At 51.6% G+C, this 26,527-nt stretch overlaps 1 protein-coding gene and 1 long non-coding RNA gene across 4 annotated transcripts in view; one reads left to right on the top strand and one right to left on the bottom strand.

Moving 5' to 3' along the window:
* Positions 1-2,826: 2,826 nt before the first annotated feature.
* CD6 (CD6 molecule) overlaps positions 2,827-26,527 on the bottom strand; it is a 49,496-nt gene continuing 25,795 nt past the window's right edge. The window contains exons 2-13 of one of the 3 annotated variants that reach the window (XM_033207554.1): positions 16,501-16,569; positions 15,223-15,573; positions 14,282-14,593; positions 13,253-13,555; positions 11,994-12,059; positions 9,591-9,731; positions 9,156-9,251; positions 7,368-7,490; positions 5,649-5,720; positions 5,186-5,440; positions 4,804-4,905; positions 2,827-3,944 (exon numbers count right to left, since the gene is read on the bottom strand). In XM_033207554.1, the coding sequence (XP_033063445.1) occupies positions 3,880-3,944; positions 4,804-4,905; positions 5,186-5,440; positions 5,649-5,720; positions 7,368-7,490; positions 9,156-9,251; positions 9,591-9,731; positions 11,994-12,059; positions 13,253-13,555; positions 14,282-14,593; positions 15,223-15,573; positions 16,501-16,569 (1,955 nt within the window). In that variant the 3' untranslated portion in view covers positions 2,827-3,879. Of the gene's footprint in view, positions 3,945-4,803; positions 4,909-5,185; positions 5,441-5,648; positions 5,721-7,367; positions 7,491-9,155; positions 9,252-9,590; positions 9,732-11,993; positions 12,060-13,252; positions 13,556-14,281; positions 14,594-15,222; positions 15,574-16,500; positions 16,570-26,527 lie in introns of all 3 variants that reach the window. The other 2 variants (XM_033207553.1, XM_033207556.1) reach the window with 2 other exon arrangements.
* Positions 4,456-9,964, top strand: LOC117081506. Its single transcript, XR_004436180.1, has 2 exons — positions 4,456-4,519; positions 9,614-9,964. It is a non-coding gene; the product is annotated as an uncharacterized LOC117081506 (long non-coding RNA).

Genomic DNA, 26,527 nt, shown 5'->3' on the forward strand with positions numbered 1-26,527 from the left:
TTCTCACCCATGAAATGGGGTTGTGAGACTCGACCATCCCCAGCCTCATCTCCTCTCAAGCTGGACCTCCCTTGACCTCGCAAGCTGTGTAGTCTCTTGCTCTGTCTTTGCTCGTGTCATTCCCTCGGCCTGGAATGCTCTTCCCTCTCCACGTCCATGGTTCACTCCTATTCATCCTCCACAGCTTCCCAGGCGTCAGCTTCCCAGGAATTCCCTGTGCATCACTCTCTGCCTGAGCTTGCAGAGCTGTCAGTCAAATTGCTGGGTGCTTCCATTCCGGGACAGCCCTTCCCCCTACGCCAATGTTTCTGAAACCACTCGGTTCTGTTGCCAAGTCCACTGAGCCTCTTTGCGTTTCCTCTCCCAGATCCTTGAGGCATATTATAACGAGGTCTCCCAGGAGTGGAGGGGAAGCCACCTGCTTATGTTTGCGACTTCCCTGGCAGGCTGGTGCTCCTTCAGGTCAGAGCCTGGCTGTCAGTCACCTCAGCTTTCTCAGTCCCAGCACAGGCCTGGCCCATGTTGGCTCAATAAGGAGCAGGTCCCAGGTCTGAGTTCCTGGGAGACAGAGAGACAGGGGCCAGCTGGGATCAGCCTCCTACTGTGTGTGATGCTGTCTCCAGACTGCCCAGGGCTGGGGCAGAGCTTCCCAGTTTCTCTGAGACTGTGGGGGTGGGGGGTGGGGGGCCTGGGTGGGAGTGCTGGGATGAGAGAGGCAGCTCCGGGGAGGCTGGAGAAATGGGGGTGACTCAGAAGGCGTTGCCATCTCCCTGTGTGAGCTGGGGTGGGCATAGGGTGGGGAAAGATTGAATTGTGACTCTGTTACTAACTCTCAGTGGCCTTGGACAGGTCCTTTCCCACCCTAGGTCTCACTGTCCTCACTGTAAAATGAAAGTGGGACAAGACGTTCTCCATGTTCCCCCAGCCCCTGCCCTGCCCTACCCCCAGCACGAACACACTGGAGACCCCAGGCACTGCTGAGTGTCTCCTCGCTTCCCCTTTCTCCTTTTAAGGAGTGCTCTTACCTGCAGTGATTAATCTACCAATGACGGGGGCATTTACTGCCAACCCTCTAACCCTCACCACCCCCTGCGAGCTACCCACTACTGCCCACACATTCTACAGACCAACTTACAGCAAACAAAGGCTCAGAGATGTTGAGTGGTTTGCCTGAGGTCACACAGCCAGGATGGGTGGAGTAGGGAGCTGAACCCAGGCATTCACAAGCCCCTTGCCGCTGAGTCTGCCCCACCTACCCCAGCAGTGGCTCCTCCCCTAGGAATCCCCCGCCACCCTGGGGTGGGTTCAGAAGGCCCGAGGAGGGGGCCCATCACTGCCAGCCACATCCTGTGACGGTTGCCCTGGGGAGCGCAGCTTTCTCTCTACCTCTGGGACAGGTAAATGGAAAGCAGGCTCCTCCTAGCCCCACAGTCCCACCTCCTTCATCACCCGCCCCTCCTGGGAGGGCTCTGAGAAAACCTGAGCCCCAACCCTCACCCTGTAGGCAGAGCTGGGCACTGGCCATGGCAGCAGGGCGAAAGTCACAGCCCTGAGTGGGCAGAGGACTGGAGGAAATGCCGATTCCTCTGTGCGGATCCGCTCCAGTCCCCTCCAGCTCCTCCAGCCTCATCCCCACCTCCTTCTGGGGTGGTGCAGTCCTTTGCCGGGCAACTCTAAGCATAAAACTCCCTGGAATTATCCTACCTTTGAAGCTTTTGGGGGCTCAGGCGGGAACTCATTCAGCGCAGTAACCCCTGCCACTGAGCCCAGGGCCGCTGTGGAGCAGCCCAGGGAGGCAATGAGGTTGAGTTCTCATAGACTCTGCCTCTGAGTCTGTCAGATTGTTTTCCTATCCCCAGTATTAAAAAAATGTCTTTGAGACAGAGTCTCACTCTCACCCAGGCTGGAGTGCAGTGATGTGATCATGGCTCACTGCAGCCTCAACTTCCTGGGCTCAATTTCCCTCCCTGCTTCAGCCTCCCAAGTGGCTGGGACTACAGGTGTGTACCACCACACGTGGATGATTTTCAATTTTTATTCATTTTTTGGTAGAGATGGGGTCTCACTATGTTGCCCAGGCTGGTCTCGAACTTCTGGGTTAAAGTGATCCTCCTGACGTGGCCTCCAAAAATGCTGAGATTACAGGTGTGAACCACTGTGCCTGGACTCCCCAGTGATTTTTATGGCACTGAGCCACAGTGGGTTTTCCATTTCCCCAGCATTTCCACCTAAACAGATAGAGTTGCCCCCGCCATTGCCCCAACCTGACTTCTCCCCCATGCGCGCGCACACGCACGCACACACACACACACACGCTCTGCACATGGAGCAGTTGCTGTTGGTGCTCTTCCTGGACCATTCCCATGGAAGATGGCTCCTTATAGCATGTGCCTCTGACCCTCTCTCTGCCTGTGGCTTCTCTGGACACAACATGCGCTCAGCTCACTCACAGGCAGCTCGGTAGTGCTGGGGCTGGGGGTTAATGCTCCTCAACCAATGACAGGCAGAGAGGGCGGGTCAATATCCCAGCTCCCTGCCCCCTTGGTGGGACAATTCTGAGGTGTGTCTCCCAGAGGTCCCCAGCACCATCGAGCCCTGGCTGCCCATAATAGCAACCTGTTCATGAACATTGTCTTCCTTCCTTCCCTCTTTTTCTTCCTGCTGCTCCCTGGGATTACTTCCCAAATAAAGGATTTGAGCTCAACTCTTTGTCTCATTTGTATCCAACATATGCCACGCACACACACACATGCATGCACATACATGCCTCACACACATGCAGCATGGGTTCTATGCCGTTTAAGAAATTGTCATTCCATGCCCTGGTTTCATTCAGCAATTCAGTTTAATCTCAGGATACTCAGAGCAGGACAACAAAGCCTGGTCTGAGCCCGTGGACCTCTCTCTGGGGGCTGCATGGAGACATTTGCAGCCCTGAGTACAACACTGCGTATTCATGCATCGCTCCCAGGAGCATCCTCATCAATTCGAGAAGACACATAGGGACTCAGGGCCTAGTGCAGCTTCTGAGCCCCTTCCTGGAAGACATCTCTATGCTCCTGCCCCCATGGGGACTGGGCCCCTATCTCTGGGGTCTGTGGTAGGGCTGGCCTGGGACCTTCTTTGTAAACCATAGGAAACTCAGAATAAAGACCCATTGTCCAGGGACAGTCACTGCAGAACTGGTCTGTGCCGCTGGTGGACTTGGAGTGTCTCTGGGGCAGGACTGGCCTTGGGCCCCAGTTCCTTAGTTGGGGGTACACAGTCAACCTGTCATTGTCAGCTGGTTGTGCCCAGGAAGGCTGTATTCCCTGCCCAGGTGCAGTTACCACTGCAAGCAAAGCCTGGGACAGCTGGTGTGATACCCTGTCCCAACACTGATAGGTGTTGTCACCTATCAGTGACAATAGCCCAGCAGCCCCTTGTGCGTGGGTCCTCCTGCAGCAGCACTGGCATGGGGGCCCAGTTTTGCCCCTCCCAGGACTTCTGGGCCCTGAAGTGTCAGAAACTCAGGGGATCAAAGCGTCGGACACTTGACGTTTGGAAGGAGCCTCCAGAGTCATCCAGTCCAGCTCCCCAACTCTCCTCCACCCGCTGCCGAGAGGTAGCCCAGACTCTGCCTGTTCATCCCCGAGACAGAGGGCTCATACCGGTTGGAGGCAGCATCCTCCCTGGGGCCGGGGGAGAGCAGTGCCAGCAGGTTTGGCTTGATGGATGGAGACTGAGGGGTACAAGGTGTGACGTTTCCTTCCATCTCTCCAAGAGAGGACTCTCAGCCCCATGGGGAGGTGAGCTGGGAGGGTGGGGAAGGGGAAAGGGAGTAGGTAGAGCAGGAGGCCAGAGGGTCGGAGCCACCCCAGGAGCCTCGGCTGGCCCGGCCTAGGCTGCGCCGATGTCATCATAGTCATCGTTGTCGGTGGAGTCAGGCTGAGGGCTGGGGGACGCTGTGGGCAGAGAGGCCCAGGTTAGTGGGAGACCCAGTCATTGCCCCTGCTGCCCTGCGGGACAGAGCTGAGTGGGTCTGGCTCCACATCACTATCCCCGTGGGATGCTGCATGAAATCATCTGATCATCTTGCTTCCAGCCATGTCCCTGGCTGGGACATCAGCACTAAGGGAAGAGCCTCGTCTGTCTGGTTCAGGGCTGTGGTCTCCACGATAGCACACTGCACGACATGGGAGGCGGCTGAATGCTAGGAGCCCCTCTGCTACCACCAGCTCCCCCAAGGGGCCAACCAGCTGCTTCTGCTTGAATGCCTCCACTAACAGGAAGCTCACTTATCAAAGCAACCTGTTTGACTATTTCTTCATCCCGTCCACATCCATTTTCCCCACCTCTTCATATTCTTGTTGTGTTTGTGTTTGTTCTTTTGCAGAGAGAGAGTCTCGCTCTGACCCTGCAGTGGCATGATCCATAGTGATACGATCATAGCTCACTGCAGCCTGGATCTCCTGGGCTCACACCTCCCACCCCAGCCTCCTGAGGAGCTAGGACTATAGGCACATGCTACTACACTCAGGTAATAATTAGTTTTTAGTTTCGTAGATACTGGGTCTTGCTATGTTCCCAGGGCTAGTCTTAAACTCCTGGCCTCAAGCAATCTTCCTGCCTTGTGCTGGGATTACAGCCTTGAGCTACCATGCCTGGCCTTGCTTTGTTTTTTAAAAAGTTATTTTCCCTCTCTTCTTTCACCCTTCCTTTCTCCTTTTCCCCTTGAGTTAATGCATCCAATAGTTCCCCATTCATCTACTCCCTAGTCCCTCTCTGTCCCCCTCCCAAAATCCCTTCCCCAGATATTGGCACCTGGACAGCCAAACTGCTCCTCCGAAGGGGGCTGGGGTGGTGGCTGGAAGTTCTGGTACCACTCCCCGGACGAGGTGCTGGAGCTGTCATCAGCCGAGGGCCCTGCTGGAAACCCCCAGAACCAGTCACCCTCTGCCAGCACACAGCCACTTCTCAAGTTACCAGAGCTGGGGGGCCCACGTGACTCACAAGAGCCAAGTCCCTAGCTTGACAAATGACAAAGCGAAGGCCCAGAGATGGGGGGAGACTTCTCCAACAGCACACAGCGAATGGCTGTGGGACTGGGTAGAATCCTGACCTCGGCCTGGCTCAGGGCTCCCAGCTTCATGCCCCCTCCAGCCAGGCTGGCTATGGGATGGGGTTCCGGGGAGGCACAGCTTACCTGAAAAGGCTGGCTGGGTGCTGGCCAGCTCCAAGTTTGGGGGCTGCTCCGGGAAGGAACTTCTCTCTGAAGAAAACCCCTGGGGGTTCCATGGAGGCGGCTTGCTTCTGGGACTATTGCAGTAATCCTCCCCGGAAGAGGTGCTCGACTCACTGTTGCTCCTTGGGTGATACTGAGGACCCAGGGATGGCGGGTCTGTAATGCAGTGTCCAGGGTTGGCAGCTGGGATGTGGGAGGCATGCAGCTCTTCAAGTCCTAAGCCAGGAAATGGAGAATGGTGACAAAAGAAGCAGTGCAGCAAGAATACTTTAAGTCAGACTTCAGAAAGCACTTACTGCCTATAGGATTGGTTAAAGTCCAGAACGACTCATTGAGGGAGGTTCCTGCTGGAAGGTCTCAAGGTGAGCTAAGCTACTGTCTGGAGGTGGGGCTGCCATTCACACCCCTCCCCAACCTGACTCACCTTCCTCCAAGGGTGGCATCTGGAACCTGCTCTGCTGGACCTCCTCATCTGTGACCCGATGCCGCTGGGAATCTGCAAGCAAAGGCAGTGGTGGAGAGGGGTGAAGGCTCAACCTCATCATTTAGGAGCCTGGAGAAGGGACTGGATTTCCTTGGGCCTGGGGTGGCTGAACAGGGTGGGAGGACAACTCTAGAGGCAGAGAGGGCTTAGCATTTCCCATCAAATTCCAGGTTCATATCCCAATCCAACAGACCCTTAGCCTCAGTCTAGGGCCAACGTGTTTAACTAGCCTGGGGCCAGAAACTCTAGTGCCCCGCAATCTCCCAGCCCCCAGCCCCAGCTGTCCCTCCTACTACTTAGAGAGGTATCAAGAGCCTGGGTTCTGTCCTTGTGACCTGGCAGCTCTGGGCAGGAGAAGGACAGATGTTTGCTCCTTCAAGAAGCCTTCCTAGAGTGAAACCCAGATGGTCTGGAATCACTGCATCACAGGCTCTGTGACATCTTCAAGTTTCAGAAACAGATTTATAGAGTCTGGAGGATATGATTATCTGGGATCTTGGAGTCAGCTCTTTTGAATCTGGTACCACTGACTCTTAATTTTAATGTTATAGCATTGTGGACTCTTAGTCTTGCATCTTACATGCCTGGGCTCAGAACCTCAGGTTTGACACTTCATCCCCATGGCACCCAAACACTGGTCCTCAGGCCAGAAGAAGTGGAATCATCTGTGTCCCACCCCTAGAAGCCCTGGGTTAGCAGGCGGGGCAGGGACAGCTGTCTGTTCCCCAATATCCATTCTGGCTTTTATCTGGACACAGCTCCCCAGGACAGAGACTTCATTTCCCTGCCTCTCTTGCAGCTAGTGGGTTTGTGTGCTGGGTGCTGGGTTGTGAGCGGGAATGCTGTGGCCATCTCCAGCATCCTGTCTTTCCCTTGCCCTTGCCTGGGATGTGGACATGGAGATGAGCCATTCTGGATTGTGCAGATGAAGGCAACATCTTAGGGACGGCACAGCAGCAAGAAAGAAGGGGCTGGGCCCCCGCCAACCTCTCAGGACCCTGTCATTTGGAGCCTTCGGTCACACACAGCCAAACTCATCCTGACTGATACATTAGGTGTGGGGAGGGGCTCAGGAATTGTTGACAAGCTCCCAAGTGATTCCACAATAGGGTGTGGGACGCGCTGGTCTATTCCAACCTCCCAGCATTGCCCAGGCCCTGCCTTCAGCATTAGCTTTCCTCTTCCTATCCCCAGAAGGCAAAGAAAAGAGCCAGCTATGAGGCACAAGCTGGCATGAGAGTGGAGGTAAGGAAGTGGGTGGGGCTGATGGGGTCAGACAGGGCAGGATGGGACACGGAGGGATATGGGCGTGCAAGAACCCCTGCCAACTGTGTCTCTCATCTGCACTCCCCCATTTCTCACACAGAAAGCCATCTTTAGAGTGTCAAAGGCCTGGTCTTAAGACCCTACATGGCTGGAGACAAACATGGGAGAGAGAGAGGTCAGAGTGGAGATGTCCTGAGACATCGAGATGACCCCAGGGTCACAAAGAACTGTGAAAACGTCAATGTAGGACCATTTACAGTCAATCCAGTGGGTAACCAAGGGGATTCTGTCCGCGTCATGCAGGGGTTACTAGGTGGGACTACTGACGGTCCCCTCGGGGTCCCCTCCCTGATTCAGGCAGGTGGGCCCTCGGGAGCCCAGCCAGGCACTCACTGTAGAAGGTGGTCAGGGCCACAGGAGGTTGGGCGCTGAAGTCATAGTGCTCATAGTCTGAGTCCGAGCCAGAGTCTGAGTCCTCAGGGGGCGGGGCCTGGACCTCGATGGGCAGCATGAAAACTGGGGAGAGAACAGAGTCGGGGGCATGGCAAAGTGGTGGGCAGAAAGGTATAGGGAGAGATGGTAGAGTGTATGAACAGCAGAGGTGAGAGGCAGAGTGGCAGGAGAGCACCAAGTAGCCCTTTTTTTTTTTCTTTTCTAGGACAGGGTCTCACTCTGTTGTCCAGGCTGGAGTACAGTGGTGCCATCACAGCTCACTGCAGCATTGACCTCCTGGGCTCAGGTGATCCTCCCACCTCAGTCTCCCAAGTAGCTGGGACCACAGGCATGCACCCTCACATCCAGCTAATTTTTGAATTGAGACAGTTTTCACGATGTTACCCAGGCTGGTCTCAAACTCCTGGGCTCAAGCGATCCATCCCCCTCTGCCTCCCAAAGTGCCAGGACTACAGGCATCCACCACCGTGCCTGGCCTGGGTAGCCCATCTTGTACAAACCACCCAGTCTGAAGTTGCTAGGCTGCCTTCATTCATTTCCAATATGGAGAACTAAACATTTATTTAGCAAACGCTTAACATAGTACTTGCTATATGTGAGGCACTATTCTAACACTTACAAGTATTACCTCATTTAACCCTCATGATAACTTCTGTGAAGTAGGTACATTATCATCCCCATTTTACCTTGGAGGGAACTGAGGCACAGCCAGGTTCCTACCTGGCCCAGAGCTGGCAGTCTGGCTCTAAACCTCTAGACTGTGCTATTCGGTGAGCAACTGCCCTGTGCTAAGCCTTGTGCTAGATGCTGTATTCACATTCTCTTCTCAAATATATGGACGCTTTGTGCAAAGGATATTTATAATATTTGGCTGAGTTTTGTATTGGTTTTTATGTCATTGAACTCTTTCCCATAAAGGTGATTGAATATATTCATAATGCAAGGTGATTAAGCTCAAATTCCTCTGCAAGACTTTCAAGAGGCATAAATCCATATATCATAAAGGATGAATGACTGGCCTATTTTTTGTTTTTTGAGACAGAGTCTTGCTGTGTCTCCCAGGCTGGAGTGCAGTCGCGCGATCTCGGCTCACTGCAACCTCCGCCTCCCAGGTTCAAGCGATTCTCCTGCCTCAGCTTCCCAAGTAGCTGGGATTACAGGTGCACACCACCCACCCCGCTAATTTTTGCATTTTTAGTAGAAACAAGGTTTCACCATGTTGGCTAGGTTGGTCTCCAACTCCTGACCTCAGGCTCCCAAAGTGCTGGGATTGCAGGCATGAGCCACTGTGCCTGGCCCCAATTTTTTTTTTTTTGCTTAGAAAATACGAAATATGAAATAAAACCACATTCTAGGAGAATCTTGATGGGGCTTTGCAAGGCCAATTGGGCAGGACGCTGACAGGGATGATGATGTCACAAGCCTACCAGCCAACTAGCAGAGCAAAGCAGAACAGAGTTTTCCTGTGAAAACCAAGATCTAAACCGCCTGTATTTGTTCAGAATTCAAAACTCTAGAGTTCTAGTGTGACTGAATTGGAAGTCACTTGCCCTTCAACGTCTAAAGACAACTTGAGCCTGCTCAAGGTCCCAGGACCGTGAGTGGGCTGGCCCAGATCTCATCTCTAGCCATGTGTACGTCTTGGACCTAAGCAGTGCTGACCTTCCAGAAAGTGCACCCTTCTTGTCCTCCCCAGCCCTCCCACACCCAGGATGGGGGACATCCTACCTTCTTTGGGGATGGTGATGGGGACCGGTTGATAGCTATTGCTCCCTGCTGGGATGGTGGTGGGTAGGTGCTGGTGGTTCACCATTACAGGGAGGGCTGAGGGAGGGGAGGCAGAAATTTTACAAGTCATTTTTTTGCCCTCTCCCAGTCTACCTGGTTCCATTCTGTTCTCATCAAGACACCACCCTCCTCATTCCCCCAACACTTGCAGGCACACGCACGCACACACACACACGCACACACATGCACAGAGCCTGGTCCTCCCTGCTGGTGGGTACACGACTGCTGTGCATGCTGGGAAAATCCTTTCCACCATGGGGAGTTCCCCAGGGTCAGGGTTGGGTGGCCACTGCTGGATCACACCACTGCTGCTGGGGTTCTGCCGAGGCTCACATCCCCCTGGGATGGCAGTGGCTCCCAGAACCTTGCACTTACCATATTTTCCTTTAATTCTCAAGAGGATGAAGGCTATGAAGATGAGGGAGCCAAGGAGGAGAATTCCCAGAACGATGGAGGAGATGAAGAGCATTAGCTCCCGAGATTCCTTGTTCTCTAGTTTCACTGTCACAGAAGATTCTGGAAACAAGAATTCCAATGCAGGAAGAAAGAGGAATGGGCACTCAACCTTCTTTTTGCCTTTCCATTCTCTGTAAAGCTGACCTGCTTCCCTTTTTATGTTATCTTCCTCCTTGCTTCCTTTTTCCATTTTTTCCCATCTGCTTTTAAGTGTGTGGTATACATTAGGGGCTCAATAAATGCATATTGCATGCATGATTAATTGATTAAATAAATTACTGCCTGAAATACAACTCTGGCCACCAGGCTGCAGAGATCTATCTGTCTGCTAGCTCTTCAGTATTTAGTCTTTGTTCAATAGACAATTATTGAGTACCCTGTGTGCCTGGCACTAGACCCTGGGGCTACACATATGACAACAGTATCACAGGCCTTGCGGGGCTCTGTCTAGTGGAGAGATCAATAAGTAACCCAATCCAATATGGTGAGGTACCTGCTGTGATGGAGGTTTGAACAGCGACACTGGGGGCATGAGGCCCTATAAAAGGCACCTCATTCTCTGTGAGGGAAGACCAAGGCTGACTTCCCAGAGACAGTGACTCTGAGCCACCTCTGGCAGTGAACAGACCATCAGGAGAGCTGTGCCTGAGACCCCCTCCTTCCCACCAGACATGCCCTCCACGACGACAGGAGTGGGGTCTGGGATTCAGGGTCTCCCACCTCTGCAGCCCCACTCTGGGGTGACTTCTTGCCTTCCCCCTCCCTCAGCCTCCCCTCTGCTTAAAAGAATGCAAAGCACAAGAATGGATACAGAGGGCAGTGAGGAGGGTGCCTGGCATGAGCGGGCCACAGGGCTAGATGACTAGTAGTGACAGCGACGGGGAGGGAGATGAGATCATCCAGACTTCCTTGCTGGAGGCAGTGTCTGCTCCCCCAGGAGAGAACCCTCTCCCTGTCTTCATTTTCTCCTCTCCCCTTTCTGTCTGCAAATGGGGACGTTTGAGCCAGGATGGGAGCTGGATCTGGCAGCAAGAAGTAGATGTGAGAGTGAGGCTGGGTGTTGCGGCCATGGGGAGACCCGTGAATGTGGGCCGAGAGGGCGGTGGCCGAGGGAGGGGCTGATGGACCAAGGACTGGGGCGTGGTCCCTGGATCTCTCTTTGTGCTTCACTCTTTGCCCTTCCGGGATGGCGTGGATCCCACCCCAACTTCAGGAAGAGAACGTGTGTGCCGGTTGTCTGCAGGGCCTGGCAGGAGCTCGCCCGGCAGCCTGTGCAGTTGCGCGTTTCATTTCCTCTCTGTGCTGTCATCTACGGCTAGGGCCTCTGTGCCCTCTCCCCAAACCCCTGTTCACTGCTTCTGGGGTGTCTGAGAGAAGATGACAGAGAGCTAGGAGGCACAGCAAGGGAGTCTGGGCCAGCCCCTGTGGGAATCCCAGGACTGCAAAGGGGCTCTATGCCTGAACTAAATACTCATAGCAACAGCAGACCTTCAGACAGTTCTTATAGTCTTCGAGGCTCTGTTCTAAGTGCTTTACAAAAATTAATTCACTGGAGCCTCACAGCAATGCTAGGAGAAAGGTGCTATATGCGTATCACCCCCATTTTATAATTGAGGCATCTGCGGCTCAGAGAGGTTAAGAGTTGCCCAACAGGACACAGCTAGCAAGAGACACAGCTGGGATTTGAGTCCTGGGAGTCTGCTCTGATGCCAGCCAAGCTACACACAGCTGGTGGGTAGACCAAGAATGGATCTGGAATTCAGAGCCTTGGTTGTCAATTCTGGCCAGCACTCACTAGCTGTGACTTCAGCCTCAGAGCCTCAGCTCCTTTCTTGATGTAAGGATTATACTAAGATCCCTCCCATTTGGCTACAGAGAGGATTAAAGGGTTGGGAAATAATAGCTATAAAGCACTAGGCCCAGCGTTTGGCCTGTTATGAACACAGGGCTGTGTACCAATATTCCCGCTATCCAGCTGGGCCAAGATCACCCTGCCCCTGCCGCCCCCTGACCCTGACCCCTGCTCGAGGTGGTATCAGCTCTCTCCAGCTCTTTCCTTCTTCCCTCCAGGAGCTCACAGGAAAGTGGGGGAATGGACTCCTGTCCAGGAAGTCTCAGGACTCAGTAATCTATGGGCTGACACGGCAAGGAGGGGATGTAGAAAGAGCAGAAAGTGCCGCCCAGAGAGCCCCGGGGAGGCAAGACCATTGGCTGGAGGTGGAGGATGGGGACCAAACCATCCTCAACCCCAACACCGGTGTGCACAGAAACACACACACGTCCAAGCTTCTGAGAAACCGTGTAGTACCCAGCAACACTTACCTGTGGTGACTGTCTGAACACTTGCAGGGACTTCGGGAGTGGACAGATTGTGCAAACTCCGGGAAGCTGTCAGAAAGCACCGCCCAGTCACTCAATGCATGTTACTGAGCACCTACTGTGTGCCAGGCCTTGGGTTAGAAACGGAATGGGACAGACAAGGAACCCAGAACTAGGGTTGTGCTCCTATCAGGGGCACGTGGCTAAGGAAACTTACATCCCTCCCCTCCTCCCCCCACAGTAAGGAGGAACTCATGGATTAAATGCTGGGAAGGCTCTTTGATTAGAATAAAGGCCTAATAGAATTATCCCTTCTTCCTGTGTAAGCTGCTACAGACCACAAATCCCTGTTCCATTCCGTTTCAGTTTGTTCTTAATCGGCCTAGGGAGATGACGAGCTGACATTATCTTCATTATCATCACCGGCATTCCCGTTGGGCAGGTATGCTCACAAAGAAAGGAGCTTAAAAGTCCCTCAGCAGTTACCATCAGGTTTCCCAGCTATCCTGCGAAGTGCCTAGTATCAGCATCCACACTTGTAGGTGAAGGCACTGTTGGAAGCCTCCTTGCTAGTAAATGGCAGAGCTGGAATTTGTAACCAGGTGTCTGAACGCCGTAAGAATGTAAATGTCATATTTCTTCAGATCTATCTAACACTCACATTTTTTCAAACTTTAACACATCTGAAACTGGGATCATGGCCTCTATCATTACGTTTGGTGGTTTATTTTGGCAGCGTTTGTTCTTCTTTACGGTACATAAAATAATAATGGTGCGACTTATAAACAATGCCTTCCTAGATTTGGTGAAATATGGTAGAACCCAACCCACAGAGTGGGTATGAGGCTTAGCTGAAATAAGAGCTACTTAGTGCTCAACAATGCCTAGCATATGATCAGGGTTCCAGAAGCTGTCACCGATATTATTACTAGGGCCTGCTAATATTATTTTTACTATCATCACCAGGCCTGGGATGGCAAATTGGTTTCAACTCTTGAGTCAATCCCAGTCAAGAGGAACCATTGCTTAGCATATAATGTCTTCATATATGATTCATCATTCTGGGGCTGAGTGGAGCATCTGAAAATGCCTCGATGAATTAGCACTGTCTGCCTGGGCACCGTAAGGACAACGGTCCTTCTTATGCCATATGTGCCATTGTCGATCTGGTGCCTATTGTGGTCCTTGGACTGTAAGTTTTTAGGACATGGATTCAGGTAGTATTCTGGCTCATATCTGGGGGGTGGAGTGGGATGAGGTACCTGAGCAGAGGACCCTGGCTGCCAGCGACTGGCTGCAGAGGTTGGAGTTGTTGAACCGCCAGGAGCAGTTGGAGAGGGTGAGCTCCTCGCCGTTGCATGAGTAGTACATCCTGCCAGACAAGGAGTGGGGCAGCCCCTTGGGCCTCTCCATCACGGTTCCGCAGCCCAAGGACTGGCAGAGCACCTTGGCCTCTGGTGCGTACCACTCACTGTCACACACTGTGTTCCAGACCCCTCGGAAGTGTACCTCCACCTGCCCCTCGCAGGGGTCAGCGCCCCCGGTCAGGCGCCAGGACTGGTGCTCTGCAGGAAAGGGGCAGGGGACAGAGTCAGGTCAGGATCCTTTGGGCAGATATTCCCATCAGCCCAGACCCACCAGGGCAGGCACCAATGAAGCCATTTGGTCTCCAGATCTTGTGTCTTCTCCCTCCTGTGTCTGTGTCCTCCTGTCACCTGCCCCATCTGCTCTGACCAGCCCTGCTGTGATAAGTGTGGTCTGTGGAGCAGCAACATCGGCATTGCCTGGGATCTTGTTAGAAACGCAGACTCTGGAGCTCTGCCTCAGACCTACTGAATCAGAATCTACACATTAACACTCCCACCTCCCCCATCTCCTGCATATCAAAGAGAGGCCCTGGCTGGTCCAAAACCTTCTGGCCTCACCTGGACAGACCAACAGCCTCCTCAGAGGCCTCCCTGCCTTCAGTCTCTCCTTGCTGCTTGAATGCAGGTGACCAACTCCCACTCGGGAAGAGTCTCACTTTTAATGTCACCTCTTTCAGGAGGTGGTCAGCCTTAGCCTCCAGCTCCACATTGCCTGCTGCCTCTAGACTCCACCTGACTGCCTTTCTTGGGGGCATTTACCACTTTTTCTCCTGAATTATGTTTGTCTCAGTCTCATCTCACTTCCTGAACTGTGACCTCTCAAGGACAGGGACCACCTCTCCGGCACTAACTCCAGGCTTGGCGCCCAGTAGGCCTATGGTGAGTGTGGGTGGTGACCGCGCTTCAGCGACTCCGCGCACTGACCTGAGCACACCACGCCCGCGTCCTCTTTGTGGCCACAGTAGTGCTGTCCTGGCAGCGCCGGGCAGTCCCACAGGTAAGCTTCGGCCCCGGAGCAGTTCACCTGGTCCCGGTGGATAGGTCCGCGGCCGGGCGTGAAGTGCAAGCCGGGCACGGCCTGGACTGCCCAGCCGCAGCCCAGTTGCCTGCACACCACGTGGGCGTCCTCCAGGTCCCATGTGTCATCGCACACCGATCCCCACTTGCCATGCTCCAGCATCTCCACGCGGCCGGCGCAGGCGCTGCCACCGTCCACCAGGCGCAGCGCGCGGTTCTCTAGGGGTGGGAGGGGGTTGTGGACGCTGGGGCACCCGGCGAGGAAGGAAGGGTTGGGATGATGGTTGGACTGGCAGGAGAGTTGTGAGCATGTTGTGGACCCAGTGAGAAGGCTGTAGCCCGGTAGGCAAGACTGGGAATCCCCCCTAGGACTGCAGATGGGGTAGGTAGAGCAGCAGGCTGGTGGGAGGGACCAGAGACCTGGTGGGCGGGGCCTGGGGGGCAGGTTTGGTATCCTGGGAGCCACAGCGCTAAGGGGAATCCTGTGAACCTGGCATGTTTATATATATGGGGAAAGGGGAGGAGATAGAGATCCAGAGCGGGGGGGGGGACAGGGAAGCGGCGGGCCCAGTAAGTGGGGCTAGAGACCGGGTTAACTTTGGGAACCCAGGGGTGGGACTAGGGACCAAGTGTAGGGGAGTCTGGGGGCCAGATTTGAGGAAATGCTCAGATCTGGAAATGACTCGAGGTCGTCCTCCGGTGTGGGAACCCGGTGCGTTTGCACTGGTAGGCGGTGGGGGTGGAGGTCTGGAGGGGGAGGCTTGGGTCCAGGGGCTGGAGCCAGGGGCAGTGCCTGAAGGCCTGGGGAGTGGAGCAGGTGGGGGCCTGTGTAGGGGGTGCGCTCGTACCTGCACAGATGACGCGGGCCCGCCTCCCGTCGCTGCGGCACGCGTGCTCCACCACCTCGCAGAGCTGCCACTCGGTGCCGCTGCACAGGAGGGCGGGCGCCCCGGCCAGAGTGGCGTTAGCTGCCGCGCTTGTGTTCCCGGCCGCCGGCGGGGGCGGCAGCTCGGGGGTCGGCGGGGCGAGCAGGGAGGCCGCCTCCGCCCCGCCGCAGTCCAGTGCTCGGCACACGGCCTCTGCGGCGCGGCTGTCCCAGAGCGCCCAGCACGCGGGCTCCCAGGACGCCTTGAGCCGCACCTCCACCGTCCCGCTGCAGCTGCTGCTCCCGTTCGTCAGACGGACCGGAAGCCGCTCCCCTGGAAGTGTCAGACCGGTGAGCTGAGACCGGTGGGGCCGGGGCAGGCGGTTGTCCAGGCTCTGCCACTGACTCTGCGTGACCTTTGACAACGCCCTGCTTGGCTCTGGGTCTCAGCTTTTCAGTCTGCAAAATGGAGCCGGGCTGGCTCATCCCTGATCCCCTCCTTGAGGCCTGACCCTGTGATTCTCCTTAGAGTCAGGCGAAGGTGGGGCTCAGGAGTGACTCTAGAGGTTAAGATGGGTGACAGACAACCAGGGGTCCAGCCCGCACAAACCCTCCTCACTTGCTCCTGTCTCCAGGGGCACCCGTTTGTGAAAGAAAGGCAGAGTGGTGAGTTCAGGGGCCCTGCTCCAAGGGGTACATGCTTCCCCTGAAGGCCCCTCTGCTCCTCTGAGGGTACTGTCCTAGAGGCTGCCACAGTAACCAGGGAACCCTAGAGGATTGCCAAAGGGCTGGCCATGGGGTTGATGATGGGCTGCTTTAGCTGATGGTGGTCCTCACTTCCCCAGAACCCCTTCTTTGGGAACCACCTGCCCCTTTTAGCCTAGGATTGTACCCCCAGTACTAGCATGCAGCTTTGCATAGAGTAGGTCCTTCATAAATGTTAGTTGAGTAAATCAAGGACCCATCTGGTGGAACGCTGCCACCCCCACCAAGAACTCTAGCTTGTTCTCCACAAATCCCCTTAAAATGCTCCAGGCATACCTGCTCACCTGTATGTGACTTATCAGTGGCCTCTCAAAAAACGGTAGTTCTACGATCTCAAAGTGAATTGATAGCGGAACTTCGGGTGATGGGTCAGGAAGAAGTGTTGTCTGAAGTCAGGGAGCCTCCTGGCATCCTAAATGTCCTTCCCTTCTTTATTACCATGGGGGACCACCTACAGAAAGCTGACCATGGACCCCCAGAGACAATGTTTGCTCACCTGGCTCCCAGACCTCGCTCTCTGCACTGCTGGTGTTGAGCTGGTCAGATAGGGCTGGAGACAGATGACCTGAAATGAACCAGCAGCAACGTGGTGGGTGAGTGAGCTCAAGCCTGGAGGCCACAGAGGCACCCTGATGAGCAGGGGGCACTTCCTGGAGCCTGTGGTGGCTACAGGAGGCCTTTGGAAAAGACATGGTCCTCAACTTTGGGTGCATTTGCATTTGCTTCCCTTCAGGGTAGGGAAAATTCTCCAACATTGGTGTTTCAAGATCCTCCTCTTTATCTATTCATTGAACACACATCTTCAGAAATCAGAGTAGAACAGGTAGGAATGGCAGTGGGCATTGGGGCCAGACACACAAACTGGCTTCGTGACCATGAATGAGTGACTTAATCTTTCTGTGCCAGTCCCAATTTTTCAACAATGATACTTAGGAAAATATCATGAGACTGAAATGAGACAGCCCATGAAATACTTGACATATAGAAAAAGCTCGAAAATGGGAGTGATTTAGAAAAAAAAGAATTTTGTTTGTAGAATTTGAGAATTTGGCACATCCTGAACTGGGAACCACTGGATTGCAAAGTGTTTTCAGACACTAAGAAACTAACATTCGCTAAGGACAGGTATTTGCATATATTATTCTATTGACTTTCTTTCTTTTCTTTCTTTTTTTTTTTTGAGATGGAGTTTCGCTCTTGTCACCCAGGCTGGAGTGCAATGGCTCGATCTTGGCTCACCACAACCTCTGCCTCCCGGGTTCAAGCGATTCTTCTGCCTCAGCCTCCCGAGTAGCTGGGATTACAGACATGTGCCACCACACCTGGCTAATTTTGTATTTTTAGTAGAGATGGGGTTTCTCCATGTTGGTCAGGCTGGTCTCGAACTCCTGACCTCAGGTGATCTGCCTGCCTCAGCCTCCCAAAGTGCTGGGATTACAGGTGTAAGCCACCACATCCAGCCTATTCCATTTACTTTCAACAACACAACGAGGCAGGTATTAGCATTCTTATTTTACAGATTAGGAAAAGGAGGCTCCAAAAGCAAAAATCAGTTGTCCCTGCCAGATAGGGTCCATTTATTCCACCGGAGCTACTATCCATTCTGCCCTGGGAGGCTGACCTGTTTGAATTAACCCCTGTCTTCCTGGGCCTTATGGCTTCTGTCAGATTCAGCCAATGGGGAGCCTCAGCAGAGATAGGAAGAAGTGAGGAGAGCGAAGATGTGACACTTATTCCTCTGGCCCCACCTGTGAGGTCCCTCAGGTAGGCTGTGTCCCTCATGTGAAGGACACTGTTTATTCGAGGTGACCTCTCCTTGACTGTCTCCTACTTGGACTCACTGACCACTCCCTGGTTGTGTCTCCTTTGGCCAGAAGTTGCTCTTAGATTCTGCTTACTGCATTACCCTTGGTAAATAGTTCTTCTGTAAATGAGTCCCCTTTAAATTCCTATTCTAGGTGTGCCACCTGGTTCCTGGTGGGACCCTGACTGGTGCGTGGCCTGAGGCCACCCAGTGAGCAAGCTGCAGAGCCTGGATTGAAACGGTCTCCAAGGACTTGCCTCCCCTCTAGGCTGGGATGTTTGGGCTTGCAAAGCACAAAGGGAGGCTCTGGCGCAGGGACTTTTGTGGTTGCATATGAACTCCTCTGCATTTCCTGGTTTCTCTTGCACTTAGGTTGGGCTGGTTGAAGCCTAGGCAGAAGACGTGTGCCCACTTTTGAGCCAAAGCAGGGAAGAGGCCGTGAGCCTTTTCCACTTACGTCTTCCCTGTTGAAGCATATTAGAGGCCCTGGGTTGCCGAGGAACTGCAAGAGGGAAGGGGATGTTGACCCGGCTTGAATTTTGTGTGAGTAAGGAGTAAACCATTATCATGTTAAACCATGAAGATTTGGGGGTGTCCTTGTTACTACAGCCTTGCCTAGCCTGGCCTGACCGATACAGAGGCTGAAGACTTAGAATGACCACTACACATTCCTGGAGTCTCACCTGAGCAGATTCCACGGACACGCCCCCTGAGCCTGAGCATGTGTGTGTGCGTGTACACACCCTGGCAGACAGCCCTCTCCAGGAAACCGTGTGGGCCTCGCCATCATCAGGCAGAAAGTCATCAGCCCTCTAATTGCCGTCCTCGCCAACTCCCTGGCTATCTGCCCAGCCTGACCTCCTGGAGGAGAAATGACTCCAAATTCAGAGCACAAACTCCGTGGCTGATGTATTACAATATTCAGCGCGAGAATTCAGATGCCCACAAGTTGGGATTTCAGAATCTCGGTTCCCACAGCAACGGTCCCAGTGCTCCAGCATAGTTTTCAATGTTACGACATGCAGTGGGGGAGGGGGATTGAACGATGGCTGCCGTGTGTATGACTGTGAGGTGTGTGTATGACTGTGAGGTGTGTGCATGTGAGCGTGTGTGAGTAACTCTGTGCATATGTGATTACAACTGTGTGTGTGAATGTGATGTGTGTTGGGGCGGGGGGGCTTTAACTCAGCTCCGTATCATTTCTCTCTCTGGGTCTGGAAAACCACTTTCTCACGCATAAAGACACAAACGTATTCTCCTAGATCGGAAAAGCCTCGAGGGCAGGGCCCACGGCTGGGTCAGCCCTGTGTCCCCCACAGTGTCCAAGGCAGTGTTTGTTGATTGACTGACCGAATGAAAGAGTGAGCAGCAGCTGCCAGCTCCAAGGCAGTTGGTTGAAAGCAGATAACCTAGAGGGCTTTATTTTTGCGTCAAGCATTCTCCCATCCCCTATCCCAGGAAGGGAACCTGGCTTCTCTGTTCTCTGACTTCTGCGCTACAGGAAGAAAAACAGAAATTACCTGGAACCATCTTTCCATCCAGGCCTCATTTCACAGAGGGCCGAATGCAAGATCAGCATTTCTCAGACATCATGATCACCTTTTTTGTTTTGAGACAGAGTCTCGCTCTGTCGCCCAGGCTGGAGTGCAGTGGCGCAATCTTGACTCACTGCAACCTCTGCCTCCTGCGTTCAAGCGATTCTTATGCCTCAGTCTCCTGAGTAGCTGGGACTACAGATGCTCACCACGATGTCGGCTAATTTTTGTATATTTTTTTGTAGAGACGGGGTTTCCCCATGTTATCCAGGCTGGTCTCAAATTCCTGAGCTCAAGCGATCTGCCCCCCTCAGCCTCCCAAATTGCTGGGATTACAGGCATGAGCCACCGCACTCGGCCCGTAGTTACCACTTTTGCCTGGCCCTGTGCCTCACACTTTTCTTTAAATTGGTTTTTTCACTTTTTTGCTACAATAAATGTTTTTGAAAAGCAGCCTGCTATGGTTTGAATGTATTCCAAAGTTCATGTACTGGAAACTTCATCCCCCAATGACTTGTGTTGAGAAGTTGGATGTTTAACAGTTGATTAGGGCTGGGTGTGGTGGCTCACGCCTGTAAGCCCAGCACTTTGCAAAGCTGAGGTGGTCGGATTACCTGAGGTCAGGAGTTGGAGACCAGCCTGGTCAACATGGTGAAACCCTGTCTCTACTACAAATACAAAAATTAGTCAGGTGTGGTGGCACACGCCTGTAATTCCAGCTACTCAAGAAGCTGAGACAGGAGAATTGCTTGAGTCCGAGAGAGGGAGGTTACAGTGAGCAGAGATTATGCCACTGCACTCCAGCCTGGCCAACAGAGCAAGACTCTGTCTCAAAAAAAAAAAAAAAAGAAAAGAAAAGAGCTGATTAGTCATGAGGATTCTGCCTTCATGAACGGATTAATGGTGTTATCACGGGGGTGTGTTGGTTATTGCAGAAGTGGTTTTGTTGTAAAAGTGAATTCGGCCCTCGCTCTGTCTCTTGCGCACTCTCTGGCCATGTGACGCCTTCCATTGTGTTATGACGCAGGGAGAAGGCCCTCATCAGATGTGGCCCTTAAATCTTGGGCTTCCCAGCCTGCAGAACTATGAGAAACACATTTCTTTTTGTTTTAAATTACTCACTCTATGACACTTTGTTATAGCAACACAAAACAGAGTAAGAGCAAATCTTTACCCTTTCCCGTGAATTTGCTTTACATCATTAAAGACACCTGAACATAAAATGTTCACTGCAGATTTTTTTTTTGAGACAGCGTCTCGCTCTGTCACCCAGGCTGGAGTGCAGCAGTGTGATCTTGGCTCACTGCAACCTCCACCTCCCAGATTCAAGCGATTCTCCTGCCTCAGCCTCCCAAGTTGCTGGGATTACAGGTGCTCACCACCACCCCCTGCTAATTTTTTTGTATTTTTGGCACAGATGGGGTTTCTCCATGTTGGCCAGGTTGGGTCTCAAACACCTGACCTCAAGTGATCTGCCTGCCTTGGACTCCTAAACTGTTGGGATTGCAGGTGTGAGCCACCGCACCCAGTCCACTGCAGATTTTTGAATGGTAAAAAGTTAGAAACAGGATGAATGCCCATTCACAGGGGAAACTATTGAATCAATTATGGTCCATTTACAGCGTGGCATCTTATGCAGCCTTTATAAAGAATGAAATAGATCCAGATGGGTTGGCAGGATTTCCAAGCTGTGTTGAGTAGGAAAAGCAAGACGCAAAGAAGAGAATATAATATGATACAATTTTTGTAAAACAAGGCCAAAAACCCCCTCTGTGAACTGGTATGATTACAGGAACATGAAGACAAGTGTGGGAGAACACACAGCGGATGATCAAAATGGAAAAATTAAAAGGGTGGGCTTCAGGGGAAGGGGCCAAGAAGGGCTAGCTCCACGGGCTGGTGGACTGTGTGCAGGGCCTCGTGCTTAGAAGGACCCGGCCCTTGCTTGAATGCTCTGCTGTTGCCATCTTGAAATTCCTCATAATTTCTTGAACCAAAGACCCTGCATCTCCATTTTGCACCAGGCCCTGCAAATTACGCAGCTGGTCCTGGGACACAGTCACAGCCATGGAAGGTTGGGGGAGGAAAAGCAAGCAATGAAGGTAAAAGGCTGTAGTTTAAAAATCATGTATGATATGATTCTATGTATGTAAAATTAGGTATGTATGTTGATTTGAAAAAAATTAGAAGATATTAAACCTAAAGGGACTATTTATATGTCTTGCCTAAAATAGAAGGTAATTGTAAAAATAAGCATACTAAAAATAAAGCCATGTTAGAGATGTTAAAAGACACTTCGTGAGCAGGGTGCAGTGGCTCACACCTGTAATCCCAGCACTTTAGGAGGCTGAGGCGGGTGGATCACAAGGTCAGGAGTTTGATACCAGCCTGGCCAATATGGTGATACCCTGTCTCTACTAAAAATACAAAAGTTAGCCGGGCATGGTGGCGGGTACCTGTAGTCCTAGCTACTCAGGAGGCTGAGTCAGGAGAATCGCTTGAACCTGGGAGGCGGAGGTTGCCATGAGCTGAGATCGAGCCACTACTGCACTCTAGCTGGGGTGACAGAGTGGGACTCCATCTCAAAAAAGAAAAAAAACCAAACACCATCTCCTCATCAGACTGATAGAATCAGAAGGAATGGGCTGGGCGCGGTGGCTCAGGCCTGTAATCCCAGCACTTTGGGAGGCCGAGATGGGCGGATCACGAGGTCAGGAGATCGAGACCATCCTGGCTAACACGGTGAAACCCCATCTCTACTAAAAATACAAAAACGAGCCGGGCGAGGTGGCGGGCGCCTGTAGTCCCAGCTACTCAGGAGGCTGAGGCAGGAGAATGGCGTAAACCCGGGAGGCGGAGCTTGCAGTGAGCTGAGATCCGGCCACTGCACTCCAGTCCGGGCGACAGAGCGAGACTCTGCCTCAAAAAAAAAAAAAAAAAAAAACAACAACAACAACAACAACAACAACAACAATAGAAGGAATGACAGAACATTGAAAAAATAATAATAATTTAAACTTTTATTGCCACGTGAGTCAGTGTTATTTAATGCTAAGTTCATTCGCCACCTGAAGTTATAGGTGTGCCCCTGAAAATCTTCTCTAATTGTGCCCCATATTCTGGAAAGTGATGGAACAAGACAGGGAAGGGATGGAGGGGAGCGGTTGGTTTCAGAATAGGAGAAGAAAAAAGGTTGGGAGCCCTGACTCCAGCCCAGGAAGGAGGCGGCTTTTTCAGGCCAGTCCCAAGCAGATGCCCCCGAGTGGGACAGGACCTCCGATGGGGTAGTCTGAAGAAGACTCCAGTGGAACGGGTTGCGAAGGAGACTGTAAGCACAGGAAGAATGAAGGCACAAAAGACCTGCCTTGCCTGAAATCTGAGAAAACGGGACACTCATACTCCTGTTGTGTCACCCAGGGCCCTGAGATGTCCCACGGGCATCTGAAAGGTGAGGGACTTGTGGAGAAAGGAGGCATAGACATCGAGGGAAAGCTGAGCCTCCCGCTGGCCATCCCAGTGTCAGAGCAAGCCTGGTGGGAAAACTTTCACTCCCCAGAATGCCGCCCTGGCCACGCCCACTGACCAGTGTCAGGTCAACACCAGCTACAGCTGAGGTTATTCTCTGTCCTCCGGCTCTGTCAGAGGTGCTGAGGAAAACGCGGTTGCATCCTGAATGCTAGTTGAGTGGATGATGCATGAAGAGATGCCGTACAGAGCCAGAGGCAGGGTGGGAAGGGACGATGGAAACATGGAGGTGGAATCTACAAGCAGTGTAGCCAGGTGCATGTGTCACCTGCTAGAAGTACAGTTTAAAAAAAAAAAAAAAAAAAAAGCAGAAAGTGTTTGCAAACACAGATGCCAACAGCCTTAACAACAGCAGCAAACCAAGCCCTTTCGATCCGGTAATGTCACATCTGGAGACCTATCCTAAAGAAAACTATCTCAAGTACCACACTGCCTGGAGACTCAAGTCCATGCTTTGGAACTAGATGGTTCTAGATTCCCTTCTCCATCCATTAGAGCCCCAGAATGCTGTGATGTGCTGGTTTTTAGTTTTCAGTTTTTCTTTTTTGCAATAGAGTCTTGTTCTCGCTCTGTCAGCTAGGCTGGAGTGCAGTGGCACGATCTTGGTTCGCTGCCACCTCCACCTTCCTGGTTAAAGCGATTCTCATGCCTCAACTACTGAGTAGCTGGGGTTACAGGCGCCCATCACCACGCCTGGCTAATTTTTTTTCTTTGTATTTTTATTAGAGACGGGGTTTCACTATGTTGGCCAGGCTGATCTCAAACGCCTGGCTTCAAGGGATCCGCCCACCTCAGCCTCCCAAAGTGCTGGAATTACAGGCGTGAGAGCCCGACCCTGTGCTGTTTCTGATAGTATAATAAAAATAAACAAAAAAAAAACCACCAAAAAAAAAAAAATCCAAACTGGAGACAACCAGATTGTCTAAAAGTGATTGGGGAGTTGGTTAGAAAAACATAGCACATTAAAAATACTTGCCAAAAAAAAAAAAAAATTTACAGGGAGTACTTAATGATGCGGGGTAAGTTTATGCCACAATGTTAAGTGGCAGAAGCAGAATACAGGGTTGTGTTATAAATATGGCTGTGCTCTCCCCTCCAGTCCCCGTCTTCACCCCCAGCCAAGTTTCGAGCTTCTGAAGGTTTTCCAGGACCCAGAGAGAGCCCGAGTTCTATCCCCCATTCTGTCCTCTCACTGTATTCTGAGATTTTTTTTTCTTGTGGTCCCAGTGACATTTAATTACATAGCTATCCTGTTCATGAACTATTTGACAACCATTGGCTCACTAGATTCTAAGCATCACCCCCATATACCCAGCATCTTGCACAGTGCCTTGCCCTGGAGAGATGCTAAAAGAATATCAATAAATAAAATTTAATCTCTACTCTAGGGAAAGAAAATACATGCCAACATGGTATTAATAAGTTTTCCTTCTTTCCTTCCTTGCTTCCTTCCTTCCTTCTTTCCTTCCTTCCCTCCCTCCCTGCTTCCTTCCTTCCTTCCTTCTCTTTCTTTCCTTTCTTTCTGTCTTGCTCTGTCACCCAGGCTGGAGTGCAGTGGTGCAATCTCAGCTCACTGCAACCTCCGCCTCCTGAGTTCAAGCAATTCTCCTGCCTCAGCCCCCAGAGTAGCTGGGACTACAGACGTGTGCCACCATGCCTGCCTAATTTATATATATTAGTAGAGACTGGGTTTCACCATGTTGGCCAGGCTGGTCTCGAACTCCTAACCTCAGGTGATGTGCCCATCTTGGCCTCCCAAAGTGCTGGGATTACAGGCATGAGCCACTGCGCCTGGCCTGTTTTCCTGTTTTCTTTCTGCCTTGTGTTCTACTTTTTTCAAATGTTCTATATCAAATAAAAATTAAAGGTCTCCAAATAAATACACAGAACTTTTTTCCTGGGGGAACATGTGGGCTAGCTTGAAGTACGAATACAATGAGCTTTAATACTGACTACCCAGTCACCCTGTTCCACTGAGCCTACAGAGAGCACCTGGGCAGACAGTGTGGCCATGTCAGCCAAAGTCATACTCATTCCAGGGAAGAAATGAAGAGCTCGTGTGGCCGGCAGGTCAGGGTGTTTTTTTCTCCGGAAAATGTCAGCATTGTTGGGGGCACAGTACAGGGGGTCACTGGGCTGGACATCAGGAGATGACGGTTGATTTCTGCACAGTGGAGAGGGTCACTGGGCTGGGCATCAGTAGATGAGGGTTGACTTCTATCATTAACTTGCTACATGACCTTGGGCAAGTTCTTTCACTTTCTGGCCCCATTTTCTCACTTGCATAATGACAGATTGATGAGATTTTGATCTCATCCAGTCCTTACATTCTTTGATTACAATGAGATAAAATATGTAATGAAAGACAACATCTACTGAGCACTTACTGTATGCCCCATAGGCGATAGCTGTTATCTGTGTGCATTACATGAACTAGCAAATCCTTACAACTACCGTATGAGGTGCATACTACTAATATCATCATCTCAGTGTCATCACTGAGAAAACTGAGACACAGAGAGCTTAAGTAAATCACCCAAGGTCACCAAGCCAGTCAGCAATCAAAGCAAGATTTGAACCTGGACAGTCTGGCTCTAGAAATCACCCTTTTAACCACTACAGAGTGCTATTTTCAGTATGCTGTCAAAATAAATGGGAAATCTGTCCTACACGGTCCATTTATCATCACAGAAGTGGGTCCATAGTACACAAAGTACTCATCTGCATAAACGCAGGGAAGGAGCATACAGTGGAAGGGCTTAGAGATCACTCAGTCCAGCTGGGAGAGAGAATCGTATGTTGCTGGGCTGTCCAATACAACAGCCACCAGCCACATGAGGCTGCTGAGTACTTGAAATAGGGTTCATGCCAATAAGAAACTCAAATTTTCCTTTTGTTTAATTCAATTCATTTCTACTTAATTTACAAAATGTTTTCCATTGAATTTTAAAGGCATAATCAATCCAATCGTTGGAAAACTTTTTCAAACAGCTGGAGTAAGTTAGATACATGATTCTCCTTTTTCAATTGTAGCTAGTATGAAATCTAAATATGGATTGAATATTTTTGATGAAACTTGAGTGTCCAAATTGAGACGCACTTTAAGCGTGAAGTACAGGTTGTGTCTCAAAGGCTTAATAAGAAGAAAGAATGTGAAGTATCTCGTTAATAATTTTTTTATTGATGTCATGTAGAAATGACATTTTGGATATATTCGGTTAAATTACGTATATTATTAAAGTAGTTTCATCTGTTTCTTTTTACTTTTTTGAAAAAATGCAGCTGCTAAAAATTTATTTATTAATTATTTTTATTTATTTATTTATTTATTTAGAGACAGAGTCTCGCTCTATCACCCAAGACTGGAGGGCAGTGGTACAATCTTGGGCTCACTGCAACCTCCGCTTCCCAGGTTCAAGCGATTCTCCTGCCTCAGCCTCCTGAGCAGCTGGGACTACAGGCATGCACCACTATGCCTGGCTACTTTTAAAATATTTTTAGTAGAGATGGGGTTTCACCATGTTGGCCAGGCTGGTCTTGAACTCCTGACCTCAGGTGATCCACCCATCTTGGCCTCCCAAAGTGTTGGGAGTACAGGCGTGAGCCACCATGCCAGGCCAAAAATTTAAAATTATAAACGTGGCTCACATATTGGCATC

The sequence above is a fragment of the Trachypithecus francoisi genome, unplaced genomic scaffold (assembly GCF_009764315.1).
Source record: "Trachypithecus francoisi isolate TF-2019V2 unplaced genomic scaffold, Tfra_2.0 Lachesis_group8, whole genome shotgun sequence".
NCBI classification, from domain to species: domain Eukaryota; kingdom Metazoa; phylum Chordata; class Mammalia; order Primates; family Cercopithecidae; genus Trachypithecus; species Trachypithecus francoisi.